We start from the raw sequence: 22,799 nt of genomic DNA on the forward strand, positions 1-22,799 counted from the left end.
GAGGGTCTGGCTACCTGCTTTTCTTAGGTGAGCTTAATTATGCTTTTATGGCTGTTTTAAAACTGTCTTCTGTTAAGCTTGTTGAATTTATATTGTTTTCATAAAGCACATTTTTGGGAGTTGGGATTAAGAGCCAAAATGTGTCTATAAAAGTTGGGAGGTTTCAACTGAACGTCAGGATAAACATCATGGTAGTAAAAGCAGTTTGGACAATGGAACCAATTACTTCTGCAGGGCAGGTGTTCCCTTACTTGTGGTCTTCAAACAAAAGGTGAACATTTATCTGCTGAGGATACCCTACCTATAGATTTCCTGCATCAAGCAGAGGATTGGGTTGTCATCGCAACCAAATCATGCATTTAAGACACTATTAAAACACATTTAAAGCACAAAGAATCATGAGAATGGTAGTTTAACCCTCAGAGAGCCTTTTGATGCAACAGCTTTCGCTATGGAAATTGAACATACATACAGTTGACTGCCTAATCATTCCTTCTGTTTTTGCATAGTGAAACTTGTTACCTTTTTCACAGTTCTTAGGCACAGTTGACATCATTAAAACGATCACCATTTAACTCCCACAATTGCTGAATTTACAGAGGCCTGTCTTCCATTTACTAGGAAAAATATAGGCAGTGCTGCAGACACTGGAGTGAGGTAAATGTTGGCTTTATTTAATGACACCCACTGTGTGTTAGCAGTAAATCAAATAACTAAGAACCGCACAGGTAATTACTGAATTCAACTCTCCTGCAAGATGTATGAGATTTTTCTATTACATTAGGTAACCCTAGATTACTGGCACCCGGCATCCCACCCAACCCTCTCCTCTTATTAGCAGTTCTGTGTATGCCAGGCAACACTTCAAAAATGTAACAAGGTTTGATTTATTTGCTTACTTAACAAGTCATCAGGGTACTTTACTGCTTTACTCAGAAGGCTATTTTGAATCCTGCTGCCATGGATGTCCATGGGTTTATACTGATTTGGATTCTTTTGATACATTTCTTCAAATAAAAAGTAGCAGGAAGTTAATCGAAATAATGTTTTGCTAGACCTACAGCAGATCCTGGTTTTCCTAAAGGTTTCCCCCATTTGCTTACTTAACAATTCATCAAAGTTTTAAACTACTTATTCAGAAAAAATATTTTGAATCCTGCTACCATGGATGTGCTTGGATTTATGCTGATTCAGATTCATTTGATACATTTATCCAATAAAAAACAACAGTTAGTTAATAGAAATAATATTCCACCAGACCTAAAAGAGATTCCGGTTTTCCTAAAGAAAGAACAATAATGTTCTGGGCAAAGGTCCAATAAACAGCTTCTGTTGTCTAAGTATTCCATTCATTAATCATTCCAACTTCCATTTATCGTTCATTCTCCCATTACTCTCGTATTCAAGTTAAACAATAACAATATTGAAAAACAGTTACAGAACTGGAGCATACATTGTGCTGCTCCTCGCATTGCTTTCAGAACATTTTCTTTTTTCTCTTACCTTCATATTACAAATGTTGCTCACACACCACTTAGACTGGGCAGATTTGCCCCACCCCATAAGAGAGGAAGGCTAGAACAGTGAGGTTCTAGTCTTTCCCTTTAGAAATTACTGCTATGATAAGGCTTCTTCTTCCAAGCCATGATTCCCCATGTGACTCACAGTGATAGTAGTTAGGACCAGAAGTAGCAAGTTTAACTAAACACCAAGGGTTTAAAATCATGGGAAAAAATCAAAAATTGGGGGAAATCTCAAACCACCTTCTATAGTCACATGCCTTTTTTAAGGTGTGGGAAAAGGTTCCAAAGGTAAACTGACAAAATGAGTAAAAGAAGGCAGATTAATAAATGAAAAGTTTGAAGGGAAATGGAGCTTGTTTATCAATTACTGGAATGAAAAAGTGCAAGAATCATTCCATCCACTTCGGGTGGGAGGATCAAACCATAAGCAAATTTTGGGGTGGTGTGTTCCACAGGAATTCTAAAATTTCTAAATTTTTGAATATTACAGTGGTTAAAGAGCCAGGCTTAGCCATGATATCATTTTTTTTCAAGGAACAAATAAATAGATTTTCTTTAAGCCATTAACAATCCATTTCTTGACAGCAGCCTGGATGGAAAACACAATCTTATGGAGAAGTGATCATTTGTTAACTATACAAAGTGGCATGATAGGGTTTGGAAGGCTGTGCTTGTAGATGAACTATCACAACATTGCAAAGTAATCAGAGGTGACATTACCAGAGAAAAATATTGTGATGACTGGATCCCCTTCATTTCTTTCATTAATTCCTTACCAGAAGAACTTAGACCATATTTTCTTTTTGAAGAAGTATGTTTTCCTGAACTTTATACTGATACTCCAGGTGTTTTTTATTTAGATACCATGCCACTGACTCTCTCCAAGGTTTAAGGAAGGTTGTTGTTCACTTTGCAAGTCTGCTATTGTAATCAATCCAATGTGTTTGACATTTATATTCTTTCCAAAGTATGTAATGAGTATGCATGGTTCACCTATATATCCCCCCTAAAACATTATCTCTAGAATGCTTTGATAATTTTATATCAGTTTGTTTATTTTAATGTTTTTACTCATTTCTTTCTCTTTCTTTCTAATTCTTTTTTTACTCTAATTTTTTTTAATCTCTTTGTTATCTTTCCTTTCCTCTTTTTTCTTTGTTCTTGCTTTTGTTTTCTCCTGCTTTTTGTGTTTGTTGTTTTTAATCCTCTACTCATAGTTAATTATGGGTTTGCATACAGATGAAGGTGATGGATGGTTGGTGTCAGGACTGGATTTAGGTTTGATGAGACCCTAAGCTACTGAAGGTAATGGGGCCCTTTATATGTCCAGCTGTCCTTTGTCAAAAACAAATTGTCACTGTTTTAGGTGTTGAATATGTGCTATATAGTATAGGGCCCCAATAGAGTGGCGTCCTAAGCTATAGTTTGTTTAGCTCATACGTAAATCTGGCACTGGTTGATGTGAAAGGCTGGGAAGAGAAAATTTCTCAGGGAGGGAGAAGAAAGAGGAGCTCCCGGGGGGGGGGGGAGAGGACTGCCAGAGAAGACACTGCATTCTTTTTCTCTTTTTTGTTTTTGTTTTGATTAGTTTGTTTTTTATTGTATTGTATTATAAAAGGTCTTAATAAAATCTTACTTTAAAAAGTCAAGAAAACAGGGAATGACCACATGGGAAGAAAGATCCAGGCAAAACTGATACATACATGAGAAACAGTTCAGTTTTGTTATGGAATTCAGTTAAGTTACTCATGGGATGACACATTATTCATTTTTTTTCTGTTGACAACAGCTGTATTTTTTTATTGGTACAATAACCTGAAGGGGCTAATGTAAAGTACTCCCTCCACTAACTCACCTAAGTAGTTATGTATGTAAGCTCTGATCCATCTTGTCTCTAAGAGACAGAGTTCTATTCAAATTCACTTAGCATGCAGCCTGGTTAGCATGCAGCCTGGTTTACAGCCTATTTAATTCTGAGAACTATTATTAAATTTCTGAGTATTATTTAGGCCAGTCAACACAAACTCACACAAACTGTTTTTCTCTCTGCAGGGCTTCACCTGGGTCATAGGTCTTATCCCAATCAAGCCCCAGAAGCTAAGGGTAGGTGACTGAACCAGTAGATTAAGATTAATTAGGGGTGGGCAAATCTGTGAATTTTGGATTCTTTCTGCTTATCATGTTTATTATCTTTAGTTCTCCATATCAGTAGGCTATGTAATACAGTGGTACCTCTGGTTACGAACTTAATTCGTTCCGGAGGTCCGTTGTTAAGCTGAAACCGTTCTTATCCTGAGCCGCGCTTTTGCTAATGGGGCCTCCCACTGTGCGTGTGCCAGAGGTGCACGATTTCCGTTCGCATCCTGGGTCAAAGTTTGCAACCAGGAGCAGCTACTTCCGGGTTAGTGGAGCTCGTAACCTGAAGCATTCGTAACCAGAAGTGTTCATAACCAGAGGTACCACTGTACACATAATTAATGAATTGTGTAATTTACTTAATTTTGCCAGAGTGGAAATTGAGTTGAATAATGTAGTTTTGTGCAGAAGACAGACAATAGTGGAACAGAAACTGTGCTGCATGTGGTGGAATGGAAAATAACCACTTCTCACATTCATACTTCTCACAGTGCTACTTCAGTGTTGCAAGGTGCTATCCATGGAAGTCTTCCTTTTCTGAGTTCTGCAGTTTGAAACTTTCAAGCAATCCAGCCTTCCTGTTTAGTAATAAAATCACTTTATCTGGTTTACTTTTGTCTCCCAGTAGAGAGCTTTTTAAAAAAAAAACAACAACAACTTAGAAGCTCAGAAAACAGCAGGCAGCTCCTACTGGAGCAGACACCAAGGCTACTGCATGAATTAGCTTGGAAACAGGTGCTTGAGAGGGTGCTCTCTGCTCATCTCCCCAATTAACCTGCTGATCCTTTGTTATCATGCTTTTCATGTCATTTACTTAACCATCCCTTGGTTCACAAAACATAGCACACTTTGCTTTGTGATCTATTCTTATGAGTTCTAAGCTAAGTTGCCATCTATGCCTTTCATGTGCATATGTATGGATTTAAAACAACAGCAACAACATCATTACATCACAAACCAGTGGAGGCTGGTTATTAGGGTGAAGGTGGCACTGCCCCACTAACCTCAGTCTGCCCTCAGTTAGCTCCCACCTGTCTGTCTTTTTACAACCAATCCGAGGAGAACTTCTGCCTTCCAGCGTCCTCCTCTACACTGGAGGTTAATTAATTAATTCATGAATTTCCTCTCTAAGCTCTAATTTGGTAATTAAGTATGCCTTAGGCCTCTTAAAGCATGCTTTTACTAGTGTGGCTTTTGCTTCCTCCTCAGTGGCTCCCACCGCATTCCAGATTTAGCCACTAAAATGTTGTCCCAACATTTACAGATCACAAGGATGACACTTCATGCCCTTGGGAGGTTTTTAAAATGTGTGGCATGCAAGCGGATATAAAAATGAATCATATGAGTGGAATACTTTATGCATACTTGAACTAGCATGAGAGTAGTCTTGGAAACAGCAAGCCCATGTGAGTAAAGGTGTGTAAACAGGGGACCCTAGCAGGTCTAAAACAAGACATATTGCTTTCCAAGGCAAAGAGCAAGATGGTGGGCCTACCCATTCCATGTAAAAGAATTCAATTGTACTGGTGGTTAGAGCTTCAAGACTGGTGATGGGAGAGCATCCTCCAGCATACTGGAGACAGGGAAACAGATTTTTTTTTGGGGGGGGCAGAAGACGGCGTGTGGCAATAAAAGGAAATGACAGGGAGGTATTTAAGGAAGGACATCCCAGAGTTGTGGCTTTTGTTCTTCAATATCTGCAGCTTGAAGCCATTGATTCACTCTGCCTGATGGTTCTGGGCCTTGGCATCAGACCATAACTGTAATTTAGAACTTTTAAAGTCCATGAGTCAGTTTACACTGAAGTGCCCTTTTGTGTGTGTACCTGATATTTCTTCAATTCACAGTACTGCCTTTAATATTTAGAGATCTGTAGATTTCCCTGCTGTGTAACCTTCTACCTAGCTAGCTACTTTTCTGCCCTTCTCTTTCTTTTCATTTTTAAAAAATGTTCTTAGAAAGATCAAATCATTAATGGCATTAAAGACTGTACTATAAATTATCTGTGCTGGATTTGTTAATTCTGAACAGAAAGAAAGTTGTTTTTTAATTGGAAACTTTGCAGCTGGAAATCTCAAGGGCTGTGATGAAGTACATTTCTTTACACTTGGGGAAAAGTTAGACAACATGAAATGAAAATAGTTATATCTGGGGGGGCCTTCTGTGTACATGCATAGGAACTAAGTTATTCCACCAACGAATGAGCTAATGGCTGAAATGAGATTTGAACTGGGGGCTTCCTCGATCACAGGTCACAGTGTACGATTTCAATTTTATCGATGGAAAAAACCCACAGAACATCCATACAAACAAAGGTGAGATCAGATTATTTTGATTCATGTGTGTCAAACTACATTGAGTGGAGAATCAATGATATCTAAAGAACAACAGTACTGCAGTCCATAATGTTCATTAATGAAGAGGCATCAACGCAATCAGTGCTATTTTTCTAGAAAAAGAGGTGCTGGAACCCACTCAGCTTTCTGGCAGTAAGAGCTGTTTGATACGTGAACAGACTTCCAAGAAAGGGGGTAGACTCTCCTTCCTTGGAGAATTTTAAGCAGAGGTTGGATGACCATCTATCATGGATGGATTAGTTAGGATTCCTCCATTGCAGGGGATTGGACTACATGACCCTTGGGCCCTTTCCAATTCCACAATTCTATGATTATATGGCAACACTGACCAGCAGTTATTGCCTGTATCATGGAATGAGCAGGTACATAGATCACCTGGTTATGTCACTGTCTTCTACCCAATGGTAAGGTGTACTATATTCCCGTTATTTTATTTATTTCACAAAATTAATATACTTTGTGATTATAGAGAAAACCTTAAAGCAGTTAGAAATTATTTTGACGAATACAAAATCTGCATAGATAAATTAGAATTAGGGCTAATTAGCATCCCCTGTTGGCTCTGGGGATGCCGGAAACAACAGGTAGGCATGGTGAACAGGTCGGCACTCCCTCCTCCCCTGCATGCACTGTATTGGATTGGGGAAGAAGATTAATCAAATCTGATTCAAGGTTAATATTGCCTGAATTGTATCTGCACCTCACAAATAGCTTATTACACGAGTCTCACTCTATAACTGTATCTACTTTTTATGTTTGTCCACTTGAATGCATCACTAAGGCAAAGAACGTTATGGTGTACTTCAGTGAGGCACTGCTTTTTTGAACAATAGAAGCAGAAACAAAAAGTTAGGCACCCAAACAGATCAGAGAGAAGTACATGTTTTGCAGAGTACTTTAGGTTCAACAAAGCAAAGTCACGCAGATCATGCACGATATACTTTTTACGAGAAAGATTTTTACATAAGCCTAACAATAAAGACAAAAATGTTCTGTTCAGCCAGAAGGCTTATTAAAATAATCGGTAAATAAATTATGCAGCTTTATGATATTTTGAGGCTGATTTACGATAACCAAGCTGTATGTGTGCAGACACATTCATGGATAATTCAAAGTGATCTGCTTTCCGTGAACATCAAAAATTTGCAGTATGTGTTCTGGAAACCAAATGAATGGCTGCTATCAAATTTCATATTAGATATCTGTAAATTGTTGTTGTTGTTTTTAATAAAAGGTTTAAAACTGCAGCTCACCAATCATCCTACACCTCTTATATCATAATACGCCACATGTCAAACCAACATGACTGTGCAACGTAGATTTAGTGAGCTATGATGTGACAGCCAATGCCTCTTTCTGGGAGATTGTTTTATTGGACCTAAATGTCAAATGGTGACAGTTAGTTGCTAAAGAGAATCCAAAGGCTGCCGCCACACCCACACCCAGTTTATCTGTTATAGCGGGAATAATAGTTTAAAGCACACAAACTAAACCTATTCATTTCCAGGAAATTGTGATACCTATTACCTCCAGTAAGAGTTCTGAATAGTGAACACTTATAAGAAATGTTATTCTGCAAGTGTCAGAAGGACCTATTGGACAATGTCTGTGTAATCAGTAGTGACTCACAACAAAACATCTTCTCTATGTCTGCCACTATATATATATATATGTGTGTGTGTGTGTGTGTGTGTGTGTGTGTATGCTTTTCTTTGGAGGTTGAGTATCTGGGCCACTCAGGCATGATACCATTCACAATGTTCTTTTAAAACAAATTAAAAACAAGGTACAATGTAAGAAAGGTCATACACTGATATCTGAAGCAATGTTTCCCCTCTCAAAGTATTCAGAGCACAGAAAGGTAAGCTACCCTCCCCCTTGTGGTAAACTGGCAACTTGCCAAAAAGGTGAATGGAGGCAAAATTCAAGCAAAATAAGTTTCTTTGAGAACTGTTAGCTCAGTTTTCTAGAATCATAGAACTGTAGAGTCTGAAAGGTCTCCAAAAGCCAACTAGTTCAACCCCCTACAATCCAGGAATAACAGCTAAAGAATCCCTGAGAGATCTGGTTAAAAACTTCTAATGAAGTTGAGTCCACCACCTTTCAAGGTAGTCCATTCCACCTCTGAGCAGCTCTTACCGTTAGAAAGTTCTTCCTAATTTTTAGTAGGAATCTCCTTTCTTGAGATTCCTTTCCTTAAGCTTCAGTTGTGAATAACAATAAGTAATTCCTGTTGCAATCCTATGATCACTGAGAGGGCATCCTAGAGGAATTAGGGATCTTCCTCTCAGTTCTGGAGAAAAGGTCCACAGACAGATAAGGTCTGCCCTGGCAGCTTCCTTGTAGTTGCCATGACATCCCCATCAGTTGGTGGTGGGGAGGGGGAGAGTGTTGAAGTGATTAAGGGAGGCTCTGAATCTGCAAGATTCAAAGACTTTCTGTTTCCCTAATATGTCCCCAGTAAGAGAAAGAAAAGACACCACCCAAGAAGCTGGTGTAGTTATTTTCTTTCCAACCTCACCCCTACCTTCAACCCTGTCTGACACTTTGCATCTGGCTATTCCTCCACCATCAGTTTTCCCTCCCCACCCCATTATGCTATCTTTGCTCACAAAGGCAGAAAGCAACCTGTGTTGATAACATCACTATAGCAAACATAGGAATCACTCTCCTTTTGTTCCGTGACTATGCCATTGCCGTTTTATTCATAAATCCATTCCACCACATCTGTGCTTGTGATGATGTGTGTGTGTGCTTCAATAGTATCTTGTCACAAAGTAAAACTTTTCTCTCAATGTATGCATCTCTAAATTATTTATTCTAAAATATGTATGTATTTATTTATTTTACACATTTTGGTGTGTTCTTTTTGCCAGGGCAGGGGGATTATATCACAAAATTCAGTGATATTTATAATTTGAAAGACATTTACATTCTGATCCTATTATTAGTAACCTTCTATACAATCGTTTCAAGGCAATATGCAATAGCAACCCCCCACCCCCACCCCCCAAAAAACCAGTCATAAAAATGGAAGCTACATTTAAAACAAAATATAAAGCATGTATTAGTCCAGGTGATTTGAATTAGGTTGCTTCACCTAAACATGTGGGCTAAATGAAATTCTCTATATATGCTAACAAATGTTCTTATAATATACTGCACTTTTCTTTTCAAAAAAATAATTTAATATGAATAGATAAAACAAGCATTAGACTTGTCATCTGAATCTACCCTTCCCCATATTAGAACATAAAATGGAGTCACCCACTGTTTTATAATATTGACTCCACCACAGCTAAATACAAGAGTGTGGAGGGAATACCACAGTAAAGAGCTGGTAATTTTTAACCTTCCACTGCCTCCTTTGGAAAAAAAAATGAACTTTAGATAATTGTCTGTATAATTTCCAGTTCTGTTCCTTTCAGAAAATCTGAACTTTAGATAATTGTTTCTTAAGTATTCTGAAACTTTTCTCTGACCTTTAGTCCAAGAGAGTAGTAATCAAGCATATTTTACACGGTCACTTCCAACATAGCTGCAGTTCTACTATTTTTGTGGTTGGGTTTGCTAACTCTTTAGAAGCTGGAAGGGTGGGGATATCCTTTTCCTAGGAGTTCCCTCAGAGCTTTTTCTCTATATCACTATATAAAAGTCCAGAAGTAACTTACTGGCTTATTAGTAGGTGGGTTCATACCCTCTAACCCCCTGATTTTAGAGGGACATCCCAGATTCACAGAAGCCTTTTTGGCTTCTGTTTCAGTCTAGGAATGTCTCGCTTTCTGTCTCCAGAAGAGCCACTGATATTGGGTAGGAGGATGAGCCAGCTGAACCTCTCCATGGCTGCCACTGCCAAAGTCCAGCCCCAAGTGAGGCACAGGCTCCAGCAGCTCTGCTCTGCTCTGCATTCCATTAAATGGGAGCCTCTGCAGAGAAGGCCCATTCTCATGTTGCCACCCTCCTGACCTCTCGAGGAGGAGGCACATGAAGAAGGGCCTCAGAAGATGATCTCAGGGACTGGTTAGGTTCATATGGGAAGAGGCGGTCCTTGAGGTATTGTGGTCCTGAGCCATTTAAAGCTTTATAGGTCAAAACCAGCACTTTGAATTGGGCCCAGATACAAACTGGTAGCCAGTGCAGTTGGACCAGGATCGGGACAATATGCTTAAACCGTCTTCCTCCAGTGAGCAACCTGGCAGCTGAATATTTGACATACCTATGGAATGCTTAAAAAAAATATTGTAGTGCTTTATTTGATGATTTAATTTTGCTTGTAAACAGCTTTGAGGATTTCCTTTTTATAAATGAATGAATGAATGAATGAATGAATGAAGTGGTATAGAAATGATTTAGAACAAGCAGAGGCACTCGGCCCTCCAGATGTTTTGGGGCTACAGTTCCCATCATCCTTGACCACTGGTCCTGTTAGCTAGGGATGATGGGAGTTGTGGTCCCAAAACATCTGGAGGGCCAAGTTTGCCTATGCCTGATTAGGAAAAATAAAATATTTTCAGTATAAATATGTCCAGATTCAGAAGCAGTATAAGGGAGCACCAGGTGAAGGGAAGGTATTATGCATTCAACATTGAGGGATTATTGGATGCATTTGTCTGGCCTAGGTGGACTTTTTAATCTAATTCAGTGGGCTCTTATTTTCTCAGGAATATGATAAATATGAATATAGTAGAATGCAAGGCCTTCTTGAGTATGGGGCGGGGGAATGTCTGGAACTATAAAAATGAGTTTGTCCTTTCCAGGGGAAAAAGCACTTCTGAACACAAAGCATGCTTGAATCATAATATTATTGTGTGAAGTACTCCTTAGAAGAGCATGCAGTTAGTATCCTTGAGATTCTTGCTTTGCTTCGCCATTGTTTTGCAGTATAAGCACACACTCTCCAAGAAAATTTCATTGTATAAAATGCCCAACATAGTTGCCAACTCTATCACTAGGGCTGAAACAAGCAAACATCTGTCATGAAAGTCAGAGATAAGTGATTATATAGATTGCCAAAGAACTACAAAGTACACAAAGATTTTTATCAGTTGGATAATAATAGCCAACCATTTCATCTGGATTTGGAGTGTTGCTGTACTGGATATCATTATATATAATGCAAGAAAGGAAAAGGAATAAAGAATATACAAGATATATTCATTTCATAGGACACCTTGACTTGCTTATAGCACTATATGTTGTATTACAAAACCTGTGCTTAAATCTATTAAAACTGGGGTTATAGTGTTAAATATATTAAAACTGGGGTCACTGTTTGTTTGTTTTACAATTTGATGTGGCAAAATATTTCCCATAAAATAAAGAGGTTAATTTGTCATTTGGTGGGATTCACTTATGACTGGAAGTGGCAGTCTAGTGGAATATTTTCCCTTTAAACATTCTAGATTAGAGAGGAGGTTTGGCAGTTGTGTGAACTAGAACCTGAATGCAAAAAGCAACAAGCTGGAAATCCAGAGAGATAGCCATGGCCAATTTCTGTTTGAATCCAAAGCTGTGGCTATGGGAGAAACAAGACCCTTAATGCAGCGAACCCCTCTATTGTAGGCTCAGGTTGCATATAAGTGTAAATAAATCTGCAGTCTTGGGACATTGCTACAGGGGAATCTCAACCACAACCTAATGGAGAACCCAACCCCCAAAACAGCACTACTGAAGAACAGCCTAAGGATGCCTAAAAGAGGGACAAACAGCTTACCAGATGCCCCTTCCTTGTGAGCTTGATTCATCGGGTTGGCCTTTCCAGTCCAATGAAAACCTTGATGGATTACCTCTGGCTTTTGGCGGAGGAGGGGGGATCTGTCTGGCTGGATGCCTGCATCCTGGGTACAGGAGAGGAGTGAGTGAGGTTTTAGCTAGACAGAACAGACAGTAGGGTGAAATCTTATGCTGGTTTGGTGTGTGCATGTGGTTTGTGGTTTTGGAGAGATAGGCGGAGTAATCCAAATTCCCCTTGGACTGACTGGGTAGGTTGGAATGCCTCCAAACGAGACATACTAGAGGCAGGGAGGGGCTGAGCTAGCCTGAAACCCATTGGATATTCAGCCAGTCTCACTGCCATCACCCAATGACTTTGGGCCTGATCTGGGCCGAACTGCTTGCTCCCACCTCCAACTATTGCCTCCTTCATCGTGTGTAGCAGGGCTGTGGAAGAGATGGTATCTTCACTAATCACAAAAGCCGTGTTGGCAGAGTTAAGGTGGGGAGGGGAGAGAGATTCAGATCACAGCCTGATTTGTCTGCATTCAATTGTTGGTCTGAGAAGTGGCCATCTGTTCTGCTTAAAGGAGTTGTAGAATAAACAATTTCTACGAATATCACAAGGAGCAGGCATCTCCTCAAGCGATGTTGCCTATCTGGAACTGTGATCATACCTCTTGCTTCTCTCGATGGAGAGTTGTGTGTGAAGAAACACCTGACATTTGTGTGTCTGGGATATAGCCTACTGTACAATGGGCAAAAAATAGTCTCCATTCTCCCACCCATTTTTCTCCTCTGGCCCTGCCCACTATTGGCAAGCGGCCCCCACAAGGTTGCAGCCCTCTGGCTGGAAAGGGCTTTCTACCCTGTTCTAAAATGTATTTCAAAAGACAGGTGAAACAAATGATTCTTCAATCCCACATACATATCAATGCTACTTAACTCCTCTCACCACTGGCCAGGACTGGCATCATTGGGCAGTTCTCAGGGCCAAACACCCTGGCAAAGCTCAATATTGTTTTATTTTCTCTGTCCAGCTGCTAAGTCGAGCTGCAACTTTAATTCCTCACAATGCCCCCAATTTAGCATTACTCTAGAGTATTTGTGGGAAATTAAAATGTCAACTCTGCTGCATTTTGCTATTGCTGACAGTGAAGGCCAATGGTGAAGGGGCCTCACCAAAGAGTGCCTTGCCAAGGAGCCCTTCAAACCAGCAGCTGGCCAAACTCTTTTGCAGCTCACTGACAAAGCGTATTCTCTGCATGCAGGAGGTCCCAGCTTTAAAAGGACCAGGCAGCATGTAATGGCATTTAAAAGGACCATTTAAAAGGACCAGGCAGCATGTAATGGCAAACCCGTCTACCTGAAACCCTGGAGAGCCACTGCCAGTCAGAGTAGATAATACTGGACCATATGTGCCGCTGGTCTATTTTCTTATAAAGCAATTTCATACACCTGGGGATCCTGGCGTTTGAATCTGTGGGAAGGCTTGCATTTACAGTGCCTATAATTCATTCGAATAACTGCTGATTGGTCTTATTCTACCTGTGGTGAAATAAGAGGCTCTTTTGACAAACTGTGTATCACAAGATAAAACTATTCCTACCCACTTCAGACAGTGGGTGGGAAAGGGACTGAATGATCGAAAACTCCCTCATATAAATAAAGCTCCCTACATAGAAAACACTTAACCTAGCCTCTCTGCTAACCTAATTTCTGTGTGCATGAATATTCTTTCAGTAGGAAGCATCCAGTCACTCAGCCTAAACTGACACAGTGCTTGAAAAGCTCTACCCATGTGACACCTGCTATGTCTAAATTGGTACAGTCCAAGAACCATTCTACCACCTGATAAGCTGTTTGTCTCAAAAGCCACAGATGTTTGTGTCTAATTTTATGCCTTATGGACACATATAAGTGGAATGGAAATTGAAATGGCAATTCTGCATATTTCCTCTCCTTTATGAGAATATTCAGCTCTTCATGGCACAAGGTTGGGGATCCCTGCCAAGATTATGTTAGTATGATAAGGAAGATAATTGAACCTAAAATTCATTCTTACTCACAAAATTGTGGTCACCCAGCTCTCTTACCTAGGCAAAAAAGCAGAGCAGCCAATGAAAACCCTTAGAAATTCAGGAGCATTCACTTTACCCAGGAAATGCAAGCCTTATAAGAAATTTAGTTCAGTGCAAACTTAGAAAATTCACACTACTCAAAACAATATGCAAAGAGAAACACAGCTGTCCTTCATTATGCACACTTACAAGTTTGTGATGAAGATCTCAAACTAAAAAATGCATACACAAATGCATATATTAGATAAAAAGGTACATAAAATGTATAAAATAGAACTGAAAATGCACTTCTGTACCCTGGCCTTTGACACCTGAAATGTGTTTTCAGGAGCCATTCTATTCCTGTGACTATAATCTAACTGTTTTTAATTTGCTGATGCTGAAGGATGGGTATGCAGGAGTATACTGCAACCTGTTCTTCTTATTATTATCATCATCATCATTTGTTGTTGTTGTTGTTGTATTTTTCACATGGCAGCTCAAAAGAATTTACAATGTTTTAAGCAAAAACCAAACATGTAAATGCATTAAAACCAGCATTAAAGAAAAATAACCCAAAAGATTGGTGTTTTTTAAAAAACATCCTGCACATGCAAAAATGACACAATCAAAAGCCAAATGCCTGATAAAAAAGCATGTTTTTGCCTGGTGCAATGACAGTGCCAGGCAAGTTGGGATAGAGCATTCCAGAAATGCACAGCCACCACAGAAAAGGCTTATTCTCATGTTGCCATCCTCTAGATTTCCTGTGGAGGAGGCACACTAAGAATAGCCTCAGATGAAGATTGCGGAGTCCAGGTTGGTTCATATTGAAAGAGGCGGTCCTGTGCCACATAAGACCTCAGAGGTCAAAATCAGGCTACCTCATAGAACATGCATGCATGTGAACACCCAGCCACCCACACACATACCCACACCCTAGACAGACAGGGATGAATTCCAGTGTCTGCAGGGCCACAGGCTCCACAGATGTTAAAATAAAATGTGTGCGTGTGTTTGTGTGTATTCTACAATAAGGAAGTTAGTGTTCTTAAAAAAATAAAATCATTCAACATTAATTTGAAGTGAAATAGAAAATATAACCCAGGAACCAGGGAGCTATTTTACGGAAAAGGGTATCCTTCAATATGTGTGCATCAAAACCCATTAGAAACATAATGATGATTAAGAAAAGGACAGCATACCATTCTGCAAGCAGGCTTTGACATTGCTCTTCCAGAAAAAAAGGTTACTTCCTTAATGCAGTACAATTAGTCACACAAAAATAGCATTGCACATCTTTGTTGCAGGATATAAACAATTATAGAGGTCTGTGTTCCTCTGCCATTCTGCAAACAACTTTGGTTGGGATGAGGAGGAAACCTCAGAAGGGCAACAGATTGGAGGGGGAAGGTTAATAAGTGGTATGGACTGCTCACAAAGCTCAAAGAGAAATTCAAATGACTTGCATGTTCTGTCACACTAGCTTGCTGTTTCTAGACACTTACATGGAAGTTAAATTCCACTGATTTCAGTATAATGTAGAATGTAGGGTTGCATCCAACTAAATTCAACTCAGAGCAGAACCCACTGAAATTAATGAATCAAAGTTCATCATGTCCTTTAGCATCAATGGGTCTACTCTGAGTAGAACTAACTAACTGAGCAGAATTAATATGGTCAACAACCTTCTATGATTCAAAGTATCATAGAAGGTGGAACAGATATTGATACTTTTTGATTCTTGAAATCTAGAGTATCAGCAACAGATAACTGCCTGGTATGTATATGAAGGCCTCCATCAAGGAAGAGGCCAGCAATAGCCAATGTGGCTATTGCAGATGTTGTTTGACTCACATCAGCCTCAGTCAGCATGACTAAAGCTCAGGGACAATAGGAGTTGTCATTCAGCAACACATTGACTGAAGATTGCTCTTACCATCACATGATTTCTCCCAGTCTTCAAATTAGCTGGCGTCTTGCGTACAGGGCTTCAGAGCATCCTGCAGGTATTTGAAGACTGGTTTCATGTCACTGCCACCTCCCTGCCCCCCTGCCCCTTATAAAACTCTCTCTTCCCCAGATTAACTATGTCCATTTCATTGAACTTTTCCTTATATGCCTTGTTTTCCATACCCGTGACCATCTTTATTTCCCTCCTCTGAACCTATTCCAGTATGTCTATGTCTTTACATGCAGGAAACTGGTCCCATTCCTCCAGATGAGGTCTGACTAGTGGTAAGTGGGTGAGGGGATGGAGCTATTACTTCATGTGATATTTTTTTAAAAAACAACAACCAATGGTTCTAGAATTTGTTTGTTTGCTTTGGTTTTATTTATTCCATTTATATTTGTATCCCAGCTTTCCTCCAAGGAGCTCAAGGTGGCATACATAGTTTTCCTCCTCCCCATTTTATCCTCACAGCAAGCCAGTGGGAGTAGGTTAGACTGAGAGGCAGTTACTGGCCCAAGGTCACCCAGTGAGCATCTTGGCCAAGTGGGGAATTTGAACCCTGGTCTGCCTGGTTCTATGGCGACATTCTAACCACAACACCCAACTGCAAGTTGCCTTAGCCAATTTTGCAGCTGCATCAAACAGCTGTCTCACTTTCTTGTGATAAACTACAGTCCCTGCTACTAAGCTAAGGTGTTTCCCATTCTTTACTGGTGCATTTGATTCACCCTTAAATATGTGAGGACTCGTGATAAAATGTTGCCTTTCAAAGCAAAAATGTTGCTCCCCTGATTATGAAGGGGTGGGGAAGACACGTCCTGATGGTACAAGACTGGGACATTTTGCTGACAAAATCTTTAGCTTTGCCCCATATTAGTCCACATTCTTCCATTTTTTAAAAAATAAATGCAGGTTTTTTTGCCAAGGCTAGTCCCACTCGCTGTAGATCCACTGAAATTAATGGACATGGGCAACTTAAGTGCATTAATTTCAATAGATTTACTCTGAGTAGGGCTTAGTTGGACACAACCTAATAATTTTCAACAAATAAATAAAAGATCAGACCTTGACTGAAAACATTGACTGAGAATCTTGTCTCATAAAACCTTTTTACCCTCCCTGCTTTCCTCTCTCCACCCTCCCCCCCAATCCAGTGAAATCTGAAATGGTGCTTCGGAGGCAGAGTGAACATTCAGCAAGTCAGCTGCACATCAGCACACATGCAATGCACGAGCCATCCATGGATATGCACTGCTTAAGGGACTTAAGTGCAGCTGGCGACTGTATCAATCAAACCAATGAAGAGCAGTCCCTAATGTGACAATCCACACATTCAGAAAATTATCTTTCAAGACTGTTTACTGTTCATTTGCTGCCTGACCTTCAAGTAAATCTGTGTGCCAGGAAATGAGGCCAGGGTAAATTTTATAACTCAATGACAGTAGAAAAGGGATCCAAATTTGTCTTCTTCCTTCCACGGTGTGAATGAAATGACAATTCTGGAGTGTGACAGGATTAAAGTGTGCCCTTCCTTTTCAAATGGCAATGCTAAGGTAAGTTGTCCTTCAAACTTTGCTGACCTAACAACTTTATTGCCCCCCTCCCTTTTTTAGTACATGCTTGATACTAATTCTCCTTTACTCCAGCTGGCTTTGCGTCAAGATAGGTTTCTATTTGAGGAGTCACTGAGTCCTTTGACTCAATGTTACTCAATGTTAGTCATACTCAGAGTAAACCCACCTAAGGGGCCTAAGTTAGTCATGTCTATTAATTTCAATGGGTCTGTTTATTTAGTTCATAAAATTTACACACTGCTTGGTTTACAAAAAAAGATAAAACAATGAAATTATCCATAGGAAGAATGAACAACAATAATTTAAGACTTTTTGTAAAGTTAAAATAACAATAGATTGAAAACAGATTAAATCTTGCATCAGCTTTCTGAAAATTTGGGTAGCCTTGTCCAAACAAAAATGTTTTTAGAGGCACTGAAAAGAATACATTGAAGGCGCTTGTCTGATCTCAATTGACAGGGAGTTCTAAACTGTAGGTGCTGCCACAGTAAAATATCAAGTTCTTACAAATGCAGAACAGGTATTGTGTAGTACCTGTAACTGTGTCAGTTCCATTGACTGAAGTGGTTGATTGGGGATATATGTGGTAAAGGGAAAAGGGAAAGGGAAAGGGAAAAGCCAAGTGTGTCTCCCTGGAAAGAGCATCCCATGAGCAGGGAGCTACTGCTTGAAAGGACTAGGCCTCCTGTGGAGGAAGCTCAAGGAAAAGGACCTCAGACAATGATCACAGGGTCCAGGTCAGTTCATGTGGGGAGAGGTGGTCCTAGAGGTATTTGAATCCTGAACTGCACAAGACTTTATACATTAAAAGCAGCACTTTGAATTGATAAGCACACAATTTCAATATCATAACATAGTATAATTTTTCATTGTTATTCCATTCCTTATTTACTTCTAGATGCCCAAATGTCAAGCTGTTATATGTCCAGCCTAATCACAAATTTCTACTCCTTCCACTTTAGAGTGAAAGCTCAACAGTAGCTTATACAAAACTACTTATTCAATGAAGAAAGAAAATGGCTATGCACACCTATGTGTTCCTTCCTTTTCCACTATCGCTCAGAATATAAAAGACCTCTACATATGTTCAGGACTTTTTTCCAGCAGGAATTCACCAGAATTCAGTTCCAGCACCTTTCAGGTGGGTGCCATTGCCATTATAAGAAAACAAGGGAGGCGTTCCTGGTGAGTTCTGGCACCTCTTTTCCTAGAAAAAATAGCACTGCATATGCTGTTGTATATATACATAGACTTCTTTGTGACACATTCCAAATACACAAACAGTGACCTCCTCTATGCAATATTTTAAAATGTTCTTGTAACATAAAAATTTAGGAGGAGTGGAATGGAGAACAGACCTAACCAACAGAACAGAGAAGGAACAGAACAGAGGAAATATGCTGATCCCTACATGACGTTAACAAAAAAATCAATACACTAGATATTTCCAGCACTTCAGAATTAGCCACAATCCAATTAGAAGATAAATCTGTCCTAGGAAGTTTTAAATTCCTTGGTGACTACCATATCTTAAAATCACTCTAACCCAAGTTGTGACTTTCAGCACCAGTCCCAGACATTTTGAAAAAGACTGAAGCCAAATTCTCATTTGTGAAGAGAAAGAGACATTTGCAAAATAAACAGAACAAAGCAAGCAGAAAGAAATAAAACATGGCACATGATACTCTGTTGTGTTATATTTATGCATTATATATATTTACCTTGATTTTTCTCAATTGTGAAATTTGGATTGTTCACCATTTCCTGTGGAAGGTTGTAAACAAAATAGTGTCCATTTTTAGGATCATCTTTGTCAATGGCTCTCATCGTATGAATGACCTACAACAGGATAAAGAAAACAAAAAGTTTTATCTAAATCAAAATCAGTTCACAGGTTTAACTAAACTGCACATGGGAAGGGGACAAAATTATGGCTGCAATCCTACATCCAATTACCTGGAAGTGAGCCCTATTAAACTCAATGAGACTTATTTCTGAGTAAACATTTATAGGGTTGTTTTGTAAGTTTAAATCAGTTACATCCCAGTAAATTCATTGAGGGGGATGTGAACTAAGTTTGTTGGACATAGTTCCCACTGAAATCAATGGCACAAGTAATGACTAGCTTGCCCCATTAATTCCAATGAGATTTAAATCCAGCTAAAATAATTAGTCTGGATCCAACCCATGATAAAACTAGACTTATCTAGGATTGCCAACTTTTTTACAAGCCTTTGCTCCTGTGCCTTCTTACAGCAGCTTTTTCAGCAGATGTTAGCAAGAGATCATTGCCAAAGCTAAGCACTTTTTAAATTCTCTTGATTTCGGGTGGGGGAGGGGATAAGCATATAGTTCACTTCCTGCAAAATTCAGTCATCCATAACAGCCCTGTGCTAACCATTTTTTTGCATCATAGTAATTCCCATTGGTTACAATGGGCCTCAATTTGGAGCAAGTATGATGGAGCCTGCAGCCTAAAAGTGTGTAACTTGAGCTGTTTTGTGCTCCGCATTAATTTCTAAGAAGCTCCAGGTGTTCCCTGTTCAGCAAGTCTGCAACAATGAGTGTGTTGGATGAGTAGTTGCTATTAGCTTCACTGTTTATTAATGTTGTGTCCTTTGACAGGTGTTAAATTAGCACAGCGAAGGTAGGAAGATTGTGTTCTCACCAATTACTGCTGTTGTGAATAATTTCTCAGCTTATTTCATATATTGTTTTGTCCTTGCATAGAAATGTCAAAGGCTATAACTGCTTGCATTCCATGACATTTTGGCTCCAGTGTCATCTACCTACCTAGCCACCCAGCCACTTTCCAATGCTCATCGCATCTCAGTCTGAAAATTAATCTGGAAACTATCTGAGAACAATCCAGAGGATTTTGGGAAAACATAGCCTGCATCTTTAATAAGAGACATTTGAGGCAGGCAGGTGGACGCTGTCTTCAGGGCAGACTGAGGTTAGTGGGACAGTGCCTCATTGGCCTAATGAACCAGCCTCCACTTATCTATGGTGCTATGCCTTAGACTCTTGCTTAAAACTTTCTCTTTCATGCCCACTTCCAGCTTCACCACATCTTACGTTTGTCTGAAGAAGTACTTTTTGTGTGTCTGTCCCTATTCCACTGTCGGCCGATTTAATGGAGGGGCTCCATTTGTTGTATTATGAGGGAGGGAGAAATGTATCTTTTACTTGCTCCGTAGCATGCACAATTTTACAAAACCTCTATCATGCCATCTCCCCAACTTAATCTTCCTAAGATTACAGCAAGATTAGGCTGAGTAACTGCGTAGATGGAGTCTTATTAAATGTAATGCTTGAATCTTCTGAATCTCTGTTATAAGCTTCCATTAAAATCTTCCACCAAACTTACACGAGAAGTTGCAATTCTCACTCATCTTCACATTTGCTTTTGCTTTTACTAACTCTCTTCAACACGGCTGCTTTCCTCCAAGTTATGTGGGATGTCATATGAAATAGTGTTGGGTGTGTGTGTGTGTGTGCCAAGTTTGTTGTTTCAGATACTCAAGTCAAGAAATTAAGACTTCGGGTTCCCATAGCAACCTTCACCTCACCCTTATGCACATGGAATGCATACAGTGAAGCATTTTACCACATATACAAATATGATGTCATGCAGGCAACTGCAAATGTTCCTGCTTTGTGGGCTCTGGCAAAGGCCCAAGACCTTTTTGGTGCCCTGTAGTGTTTTTTTACTGTGCTAAAGGTAAGTCATATTTATCTCTTTCTCTGCGTGCTGAATGACTGCTTAATGAATGACCATTATTATAGTAACTCCTTGGCACTTTGCAGCATGGAGATTACAGCACAAGAGAATGAAAGGGAGGGGGGCATTAGTGATTGACCTGTCATTATAATGTTTTCCACAATTTATTGCTTTCAGTATATGCAGCACTGTGAATTGCCAGAACAATCTGCATAAGAAAAAAGTGTGCCTTGGTGGTGGTAAGGTGATGCTCTGAAGAATAACATTTGAAGAAACAGTCATCACATTCTTGTTCTTTCACATTGTTGTACATTGCCTTGATCTTTTCCTATAATGAAGAAACAGAGTCTGGATTGGAGTCGGCAGTACAGTGGTACCTCGGGTTAAGTACTTAATTCATTCTGGAGGTCCGTTCTTAACCTGAAACTGTTCTTAACCTGAAGCACCACTTTAGCTAATGGGGCCTCCTGCTGCCGCCGCGCCGCAAGAACATGATTTCTGTTCTCATCCTGAAGCAAAGTTCTTAACCTGAGGTGCTATTTCTGGGTTAGCTGAGTTTGTAACCTGAAGCATATGTAACCTGAGGTACCACTGTATTAGTTTCTCTTCTGAAAACCCTGCACCACATTGTGAGGAGTCATTATTTAAACAGAGAAAGTTTTATGATTTACTGTGGTTTTTGTGTTGTAGATTGTAAGATGCCTTGAGTTTCTGTGAAAAATATATAGGGTATTTTTGCTTCTCCCATATGCCCACTCGACCTCTTCTGACACTATTACTGTTGCCATATAATACTCCTGCAGTTATAAGAAATTGTTATTTTAGTGTGGCAGCATCTACACTTTGGAACTCCCTGCCAATTCATGTCAGGAATGCACCTATTTGTATTCTTTTTGAGGTGTGCTTAAAACATTTTTGATCAGGCAAGCCTATTCAGAAACATCAGTGTTGAAAAATCTTCTTTCTTTTTTTTTTTTTTTACTTTCAGGTAGGTTATTTCACGCAGTTGAAATAAAAATAAATAAAAAATAAAAAATTATCCAGTAGCACCTTATAGACCAACTAAGTTTGTTCAGGTATAAGCTTTTGTGTGCATGCATCTGAAGAAGGTATCTGCAGAAGTGTGCATGCACACGAAAGCTTATACCAGAACAAACTTAGTTGGCTAATAATAATAATAATAATAATAATAATAATAATAATTTATTATTTGCACCCTGCCCACTCTGGGCGGCTTCCACAGAGACCAAAAATACACTAAAATGTCACGCATTAAAAACTTCCCTGAACAGGGCTGCCTTCAGATGTCTTCTGTATGTCAGGTAGTTGTTTATCGCTTTGACATCTGATGGGAGGGCGTTCCACAGGGCGGGCGCCACTACCGAGAAGGCCCTCTGCCTGGTTCCCTGTAGCTTTGCTTCTCGCAATGAGGGAACTGCCAGAAGGCCCTCAGCGCTGGACCTCAGTGTCCGGGCAGAACGATGGGGGTGGAGACGCTCCTTCAGGTATACAGGACTGAGACCGTTTAGGGCTTTAAAAGTCAACACCAACACTTTGAATTGTGCTCGGAAACGTACTGGGAGCCAATGTAGATCTTTCAGGACCGGTGTTATGTGGCCTTGGTGGCCACTCCCAGTCACCAATCTAGCTGCCGCATTCTGGATTAGTTGTAGTTTCTGGGTCACCTTCAAAGGTAGCCCCACGTAGAGCGCATTGCAGTAGTCCAAGCGGGAGATAACTAGAGCGTGCACCACTCTGG

The 22,799-nt window shown here is 39.8% G+C and overlaps 1 protein-coding gene across 6 annotated transcripts in view; it reads right to left on the reverse strand.

Annotated features, from left to right (window-relative positions):
* The window catches only part of CDH8 (cadherin 8), a 239,377-nt gene that overhangs the window by 6,261 nt on the left and 210,317 nt on the right, over positions 1 to 22,799 (reverse strand). For 5 of the 6 annotated variants that reach the window (XM_081202702.1, XM_081202703.1, XM_081202704.1 and 2 more), the window contains one exon: positions 19,038 to 19,155. In XM_081202702.1, coding sequence (XP_081058828.1) covers positions 19,038 to 19,155 — 118 coding nt within the window. Of the gene's footprint in view, positions 1 to 11,729; positions 11,854 to 19,037; positions 19,156 to 22,799 lie in introns of all 6 variants that reach the window. The other variant, XM_081202706.1, reaches the window with a different exon arrangement.

The sequence above is a fragment of the Podarcis bocagei genome (assembly GCF_964188305.1).
Source record: "Podarcis bocagei genome assembly, chromosome: 7".
In the NCBI taxonomy this organism is placed as follows: Eukaryota; Metazoa; Chordata; class Lepidosauria; order Squamata; family Lacertidae; genus Podarcis; species Podarcis bocagei.